General features: G+C 34.8%; 1 protein-coding gene across 1 annotated transcript; it reads right to left on the reverse strand.

The window, feature by feature from the left end:
• Window positions 1-6,164: 6,164 nt before the first annotated feature.
• On the reverse strand, window positions 6,165-7,785 carry LOC107939737 (polygalacturonase). Its single transcript, XM_041110728.1, has 4 exons — window positions 7,617-7,785; window positions 7,217-7,525; window positions 6,577-7,092; window positions 6,165-6,500 (listed from the first exon to the last, which is right to left on the reverse strand). The coding sequence occupies exons 1-4, from the start codon at window positions 7,755-7,757 to the stop codon at window positions 6,243-6,245; spliced, it is 1,224 nt and encodes a 407-aa protein (XP_040966662.1). The 5' UTR covers window positions 7,758-7,785; the 3' UTR covers window positions 6,165-6,242.
• Window positions 7,786-8,723: the final 938 nt, after the last annotated feature.

The raw sequence follows: 8,723 nt of genomic DNA on the forward strand, positions 1-8,723 counted from the left end.
GCTAAGGTTTCGAGTATTTCATTGAAAAATCGTCATGTTCTTCTTGTTCAATAGGACTTATGGCTCCTGCAAAAACAAGATAGGTTGAGGGTTCAATAGTGATGGCTCTTCATGTTGTTGAAGAAAAATAGAGGATCTTTGAGGTAACTCAAAACCCACAAAAAATAAGGGTAGATTACATCAATAGTCACTCAACTTTGAAGTAGTTAACAAAACAGTCACTCTAGTTTTAATCCAATCACTCAACTTCTGAAAAATAACAAAACAATCCTTTTAACCATTTTTTGTTACGTCTGTAATGGAAAAGTGACATGACAATTAACCAACCACCACGTTATTTCCAACCCAAAAAATATATAAGGGTAAATGACAAAAAATAACAAATCGGTCCTACTCAATTTAATAAATAGAACACCTAAAAAGAAGAACAAATAAAACCGTTGAGTGAATTCTTCTTATTCAAAAAGAAAGTAGAGAACCATGGATTCCTCATTGTCATTAACCTAAAATATCATTTTTGATATCCTTTCTAAATTATCCCTTAGTTTTGTGACTCGATTCAAATCCCTTTCCAATGATTGGGCTTAGCTCACCTCGACCCCAACTTTCGTTGCCGACCATCTCCGCCGCTCTTCTTCTAATCCATCTCTCATCCTCCTTTGCTACAATACCTAGTCCGATTTCAACTTTGGGATCTTACTAATCACTGACCTAACCTATAATTTCACTTTTCGACATTTGGTTGTCCCTTTAAAGGAACTGTTTCCTTTGTTCCCAAAAATGATGGGTTCAATCGATTGTTTGGTTTGTCTGGATGTTCCCCTTGTTTTGCTTTTGATTTTGTTTTATGCAACTTGATAATGTTGGCAATGAAGTTAGTGTTGTTTAGCTTAATCAACGAATCTTTTTTTTATATCATCATATCCCATGAAGATCTCGACAAATCCAATTCATTTTGGTTCTTGAATCGCTTGAATATTGCTTTGGAGGATTTTCTCCTCACCGATTTGGTTGTGGGTACTGATAGTTTGACCCAAAATTATCTTCAATCTCATCCCATTTCGATCTAGTTTTTTCAAAGTTAATGACTTTGGGCGATAGAAAAAGACAATCGGATCCCAACCGTGTGGCTCCTCTATTAGGGGGTGGAAAAGAAAAAAAAGATAGGGTGGTGGTTTGGAGGTCAGTGATGGTGACGCTAAAGATGGTTGTGGTGGGGATGGTGACGGCAAGATTATTGGGATGGAGAAGAATAAGTATAAACATATTGGGTATTTTACATAAAAAGTAAAAATATTGGGCCATTTATGAAAAAAAAGGAAGGATGAAAAAAATAGTCACTCAACTTTGCCTTGTCTAACGTGGCAAGTTAATTAACCACATTAGCTAATTTATTGGCTACGTTACCTGTCTCGTTAGACCTATAACCGAAAATGTTAATGACTGACTAATTTGTCACTTTTCGATAACGTTAGTGACTGATTTGTTATTTTTTTAAAGTTGATTGATTGAACTGAAACTTTGCCTCATCCAACATGACAAGTTAACTGGCCACGTCACCTGTCCTGTTATGCCTGTAATAGAAAATGCTAATGGGTGACTAATTTGTCACTTTTCGATAACGTTAGTGACTGTTTTGTTATTTTTCAAAAGTTAAGTGTCTATTTTTTCAACTTTCTCAAAGTTGAGTGACTGTTGGTGTAATATACCCAAAAAAATAATGACATGACACCCGTTACAGTGGCGTGAGTTAATTTCCAAATAAAAATCCTAATAGCACTGAAAGTGTTAAATTAATTACATTAGAATTTAAATTTATAAAAGAATAATTATTTTTATAATTTAATTTAATTTCTGAGCTAAATTCAGTTTTAAAATTTAAAAAAAATAATTAATTTCTAGAAATAACAAATAATAATTTTTTTGAAGAGTTTGATATGGAATCAAACACTTTTTTTTTTGTCTTTTTACTTCTATATAATATGATAGATGAATATTTATTATTACTCTTAATCTAATATTTGCTACCTTTTCCGGGTATTCCGCAGCATTGTGTTTCAGTAAGTTTTGATTTGCAAATTTTTGAGTTTTGATTCTAATGTAGAGCGAATATGACAAAAGCGGAGGTGACAGTGTTGCATGTAGCCACAGAGGTGGATATTGCTGCTGAGAAAGAGAATTGATAAACCGTAATTTATACATATTTTTACCCCATGCTTAACACATTTTATGGATGATTTCTCCTTAGATTTGGTGAATTTGATGCTCCTAATCCTTTAATTTCATGTTTTATACTTAGGTGAGCATAGGAGAGTAAAAGGACCGAGAAACGGGCCAAAAATGGAGAAAACGAGCCAACTTGGGAAATCAGCACGGCCTAAAGTTTGCCACATGGGTAGAACACACACCCGTGTAGGTTTAACAGGCTCTAGCATGACCTGAACCTCTTCACACGGGTAGATCACATGCCCGTGCCCATTTAACAGGTTCGACCACGGCCTGGAGCAATCGCGCACGGGCTTGTCCCTGTCGAGCCCAAGTTGAGTCAAATTTAGAAAAGAGCACTTTTAAGGGTTTCTTAGGCATTCTAAAGCCTATAAATACACCCTAGAGGAGGAGGAAAATGGGACGCAGAGGAGGAAGAGGGAATTGCCCAAGGAAAGCCGATTGATCCATCTCAGAAGCAGGATTCGTCATCATGACTGAATATTCTCAGGAGCTTTGGGTTTTCTTATGTTTTGTTATCTTTATGCTTTTGAGATGTTTTCTTTCATAAGTATGAACTAAACCCCTAAATACCTAAGGGGAATGAAACCTAAGACAGATTTTGTTATTATTATCTGAATTGTATGATAAATATTTGAATTGTTCTTAATTATGTGTTCTTAATTCTTGTTTTAATATTCCAGGATATTGATTCAAGTTAAGCTCTTATTCAGAGGAGGAATAGACCCTATCTAAGAGTACATTTGTCATAATTAAGCGGAGTTGATTGCGCGTCTAGAGATAGGGTGACAAGATTTTTCCGGATTAGGGTGAAACCTAATAAGGGAATCCATAGATCGAGTTAATGCAATTCTAGAGTGTTAATTAGAAAGAGATTTCAATTATTCAACCTAGGGTTAGACGTTATTAGTCTCGAGAGAGATAATAATATAACTTAGGGATTTCTACGAATCAAGTCAAATGAAAAAATCGTCCGATTCAGAGTCAAATAACAAGTGAAGTCTAGGTGGATTTTTCCTTAGGTATTGTCTCAATCAATCGAATTTTCCCAAAAGTATTTTCCCAAATTTTCTTTATGTGCATTCTTCATTAGTAATTAGTTTAGATGACCAAACATCTTAATTTTTAGGCTAGATAATAAAAAAGAAGTAAATACTAGTTCTTGTAGTTCTTTTGGGTTCGACAATCCAGTCTTGCTGAACTATACTACTGTTCGATAGGTACACTTCCCTCAATCGTGATAATAAGTTAGTCTCAAGAACGTTTCATTTATAAATCTTTAAAACTTGTTACGAATATCACGCATCAAGTTTTTGGCGCCGTTGTTGGGGAATTAGGATATTAAGAAAACTCGATTTTTATTACTTTACCATTTTACTTTTATTGCAATTTAAACTTTTATTTTATTTTCTAATTCTTCATTTATTTTCTTCTGACAGTTTTTCTAGTTTATGACCAGGAGAAACCCGTCAGGACCATTATTGTTTGATAGTGAGATCGATCGCACCGTTCGCAGAAACTGAAGAGAAATAGGGTGAAGCTTATGATACACAGAAGAGCAAGAGGACGATACTTCAACCACCACCGAGGAGATGGCTGAAAACCAAGAAAATCCGCTACCTCCTGCGATTGCTGTTAATTAGAATCCTGCTCCGCGTACTATGTATGATTATGCTAAACCTTCTTTAACAGGAACTGAATCAAGCATAGTTAGACCTGCTATTGCTGCAAATAACTTTGAACTGAAACCTAACACAATTCAAATGATACAACAATTTGTTCAGTTTGATGGTTTGCAGGATAAGGATCCAAGCACTCACTTGGCAAATTTTCTGGAGTTTTTTGATACATTTAAAATTAATGGTGTTTCTGAGGTTATTCCCCTTTTCATTGAGAAACAAAGCTAAACAGTGGTTGAATTCGTTACCACGGGGGTCAATCACTACTTGAGAACAAATGATAGAAAAGTTCTTATTAAAATACTTTCCGTCGGCTAAAACGGCTAAATTACGTAATGCTATATCTTTTTTTTGTGTAGATGGATTTAGAAACACTCTACAATGCATGGGAGAGGTACAATGACCTTTTGCGAAGATGCCCTCATAATGGTTTACCATTCTGGCTACAGGTTCAAACATTTCATAATGGCTTGAATCCTTCGACTTGACAAATGGTTGACGCAGCTGCTGGCAGAACCATCAATAATAAAACACCTGAAGATGTCTATGAATTTATAGAGGTGATGTCATTGAATAATTAACAATGGCAAGTCATGAGGACAAAGCCAACGAAAACAGACGGTGTTTATAACATCGATTCAGTCACCATGCTCTCTAATCAGGTAGAACTCTTGAATAAGAAAATTGATGGTGTTCTTAGTTTTTTAAAGGTTCACCCAGAAATGCAGTGCTAAGCAAGTGGATGAGGATCAAGCAGTTCAGAATACCCACCTTATGGCCACAACTTGGACAACGAGACGTTAAATTACATGGGTAACAATCCTTGATCTCAAAACAATCCTTATAACAATACTTACAATGCAGGTTGGAGGAACCACCCAATTTTTTTGTAGGGAGGCCAAGGAAATCAGAAACCACCACCCTCTCTAGGCTTTTAGCAACCACCGTACCAGCAGGAGAAAAAACCAAACCTTGAAGAGATGCTAACCAAATTTATCTCTATGTCAGATACTCGTTTCCAGAATACAGAAACGACACTAAAAAATCAACAAGCATCAATCCAGGGGCTCGAAACACAGATTGGACAGCTCGCCAAGTTGATTTCCGAACGACCACAAGGTAGCCTACCAAGCAACACTAAATCTAATCTAAGGGAGCAACTCAACGTAATTGCCATTCGAGATGAGGAAGGGTTAGTTGCAAAACCAAGGCCAGAACCAGTGGTAAGCGAATGTGAGAATGAGGTAGGCCAAAACGAACGAAAATCGCTAAGTACAGAATATAAACCTCGTGTGCCATACCCCAATGTGACAAGGAAAGACCGCTCAGATGAACAATTTGGTAAATTCCTTAAACTTTTAAAGAAACTACATATTAACTTACCATTTATTGAAGCACTTTCGCAGATGCCAAATGCAGTCAAATTTTTAAAGGAGCTTCTAGCAAATAAATGAAAGTTAGATGAAATTTCGCATGTGGAGCTGAACACGGTTTGCTCAACCATTCTTCAGAATAAGCTACCCAACAAACTAAAATATCTAGGGAGTTTTATGATTCCATTCACTACAGATAATGATACATTCGATCTTTTTCTATAATTCATCAATTTTATTTATTCATCTCATCAATTTAAATGCAAACCATCAAGGTTGTATAGAGCAAGTAGAGGGGCCCACTGGATATATAATTAGAGCTCAAATAGTTTGTAATTAAGTGCGACGACCGACCTCTCCTTATTATATATCATTATGAAAACAACTCACCAAGTGCTCGTCCAATGAATTTTTCGTATGTGCTTTAGCCTCATAGGATATCCTCAATCTCTTTAATTTATATCCGTTCACCCAAAATGATCTGGTCATATCTCATGGTAACCATTACATCTTATTCCATGAAAAATGTAAAGTCAACGGGAAAAGAAACAAACCAATGCACAAATATAATCATATGTTTAAGCACACAAATAATACAGGAATATGTTGCTCAAAAAAATTGGACGACGAACTTTTATTTTAATTAGAATCTCGAATTTAATATTTTATTTTTCCTTAAAAGTACTGCATTGGAAGATGGATTTTATAAAAAAATTATACTTAGATAAAGAAAACTTCAATAATTAATTCTAATTCAATATAGAAACTCAGTAATGGTTTTGTTATTAGTTTAAATGAACTAAATTTTATCACATTTCGGCTCTTTGTATTGATGTGTATATTAAAAGCATTGAATTCATAGCAAAAGTTTATTAATAGCAAAGAATTAAAATGAAAAATAATTGTTTTTATATAATATGAATAAATATATTGATTACAATTGCATTGAATTTGTTGGTATGCTTTAAGCGGTGGCGCTAGGGGTTTTTGGGACAGGGCCGGAACATGGAATCGGGTTTAATTTGCCACTAGTTATAGGCTTGACATTCAAACATTGGGATGTTGCGGGTTCAGCTCCGTTGTGCTTAATGTCAATGTCCGCAAGTTCCACATTTTGACATGGCGAAGAACCGCTGCAAATAAACTTGATAGCTTCTGGAAGCGCAGATGTGCCACGGATGTTCTTGAAGCTAATGTTGCTTAGTTTAACTTTGGATTCTTCCTGCATCAACACAACAATGATTCAATCATCGATTAAATATTGTCACTCAATTAGGATTTTGATAAGAATGTTATACATTTTTCTTGCATTTATTCCATGGGCAATATTGTTGATCAATTAGGATAGGGGAAGAGACATTATTCATGGTAATATCCTCGAAATGTATTTCTGATACTGCCCCACCATGTTCGCCTGGCCAAGTTTTGATTCGAGCTCCATTCGAAGTATTAGTGATGGTGCAGTTTGAGATTTTGATTCCCTCAACTGGCTCTTCATTTTGGAACTTTCCAAGACTACCGATACTTATACCATGTCCTGGTCCACAAGTTATTTCTTTTATGACCATATTTTTAGTGCCATCTCCGATAGAAATACAATCATCACCAGTTTTAATGTCAGAGGCAATAATATTGACCCCCTCTGATTTGCCCATGTGAATCCCATCTGTGTTTGGGCTCTCGTCCGGTGCCTCTATCTTCAAACGTTCGAGGGTAATGTTTTTGCAAGCAAAAACATTAATGTGGAATAGTTTACTGTCTTTGCTAGTTATGTCTTGTATCAATGCATTGGTCACAAAGTCAAACCTTATATTCTGTTTAATTTTGGAGTTAGCAAAGTAACACACGAAAAAAAGATGTTAGTTATAATTATATTTTGATAATAATAATAAGAGGAAAAAGAATAAATAAATTCTGGCAAGAGGGAAGAAAGCTGACAACGGGAAGTTTGGAACGAAATTCACGATTCTCGCAAGTATTCTTCTCATAAGCAATGCTTCCTTGACCATCGAAAATTCCTCCGCCAAACATTTTGAAATTTTCAACACTATAGAATCTAACCCAATTAGGGTCTTTGAAAGCACTAGGATCAGCCGGAGCCTGTATAGTGCCCTGAACATTAATCTCAATAGGAGCCTTGCATGGACCTTCTAAGTTTACTTTTGATAATAAATATGTCCCTTTAGGAATCACAACTGTTGATGGAGTTACAGAGGCACATGCTTCTTTCCAAGCATCCAAAAATGGCTAAAATGAAATGAATAAAGACATCAGTTTGAAATATAATTTTTTCATATTTTCACCTTTGGGGTACAAAGTTAAGAGCAATTGAACTTGCCTTGCTCAAATCCGTTTTCCCGTCAGCTTTTGCGCCAAACTTGGCAACAACATCAAAAGCATCTGATTGAACTTTAGAGGCTGAAATGAATAATAATAAAAGTACAAACATGGAAGGAACAATATTAAGGTGTGGTGCCATGTTTTTATTTGGTTTTGAAATTAAAGGAAGAATGACTTTTCCTTTTGTTTTGTTCCAAATATATAGAAAGTTTGAGAAAATTACAACCAATCAAATATATTACTATTTAATCAATTTGGAAAAGTCATATGGCCAAGCTTCAATTTCTCTGATAAGCTTGTTTCTTTAATATCAACTTATAGTTTTGTGGTTAATTTTTTCACGAAAGGATATTATTATGGAAAGATTGAAAAGCATTATTTTACATTTTATCTTCAAAATAATATCTTTACTAGATGGTGGCGAATATAATTATGTTCCGTTAAATTTATAAATGTTATTTCGAAAAGTATAATCCTAATTATTCAATAAAAATTGTTGATACAGGAATGTGGTTTGGTGGTTGACGAAGGTTCACACCATATTTCCGAAAGCAATTCTGGTGGTTTCTGGCACTCTTCTCAATCACTCTTTTCCTGGCCCTATAATACCTAGTCGAGCTAACATTCACCCCGGACTTCAATAACGCTGGGGTTTGTACAAGTGTACACAGTCGTTATCAAGTAATAAGTAAGTATCGAGTTATCGTCTCCACAGGGATTATATTTGTTCTAAATCACTTAATTGTAAAATTATATTAACAACTTGCTAAATAAAAACACATTATGATTTGGAAGTGATGATTAAAATTAAATATATTAAACTAAATGCAACAATCCCTAATGCAATTTATCCTAAACATGCAACTATACGAATGAAATAGATTGTAGCAGAGTTAAACACAATTTGCAACAATTATAACAAAAATAAACTGGTACAATTACTTTAATTAAACTCAATTTATTATCATCATGCTTAATAATATTCAGAAAAACATTCTATGGCAACTCGATCTTTCATGAGTTTGGAAACCACATTAGGTCCTTTTGGAATCCTTTACTCAGTAAATACGCATTTTACTGATCCTTATTTACTAAGGGTTTCTTA

Source organism: Gossypium hirsutum, chromosome A04, assembly GCF_007990345.1.
Source record: "Gossypium hirsutum isolate 1008001.06 chromosome A04, Gossypium_hirsutum_v2.1, whole genome shotgun sequence".
NCBI classification, from domain to species: Eukaryota; Viridiplantae; Streptophyta; class Magnoliopsida; order Malvales; family Malvaceae; genus Gossypium; species Gossypium hirsutum.

What these genes read in the sequence shown, in the direction of transcription:
- LOC107939737 (XM_041110728.1), bottom strand. Translation starts at nt 7,757, where the DNA reads ATGGCACCACACCTTAATATTGTTCCTTCCATGTTTGTACTTTTATTA. An exon ending in TTCGTTCCAAACTTCCCGTT is followed by an intron (nt 7,093 to 7,216) that starts GTCAGCTTTCTT and finishes AAAATTAAACAG; the next exon opens with AATATAAGGTTTGACTTTGT. An exon ending in GGAATAAATGCAAGAAAAAT is followed by an intron (nt 6,501 to 6,576) that starts GTATAACATTCT and finishes GTGTTGATGCAG; the next exon opens with GAAGAATCCAAAGTTAAACT.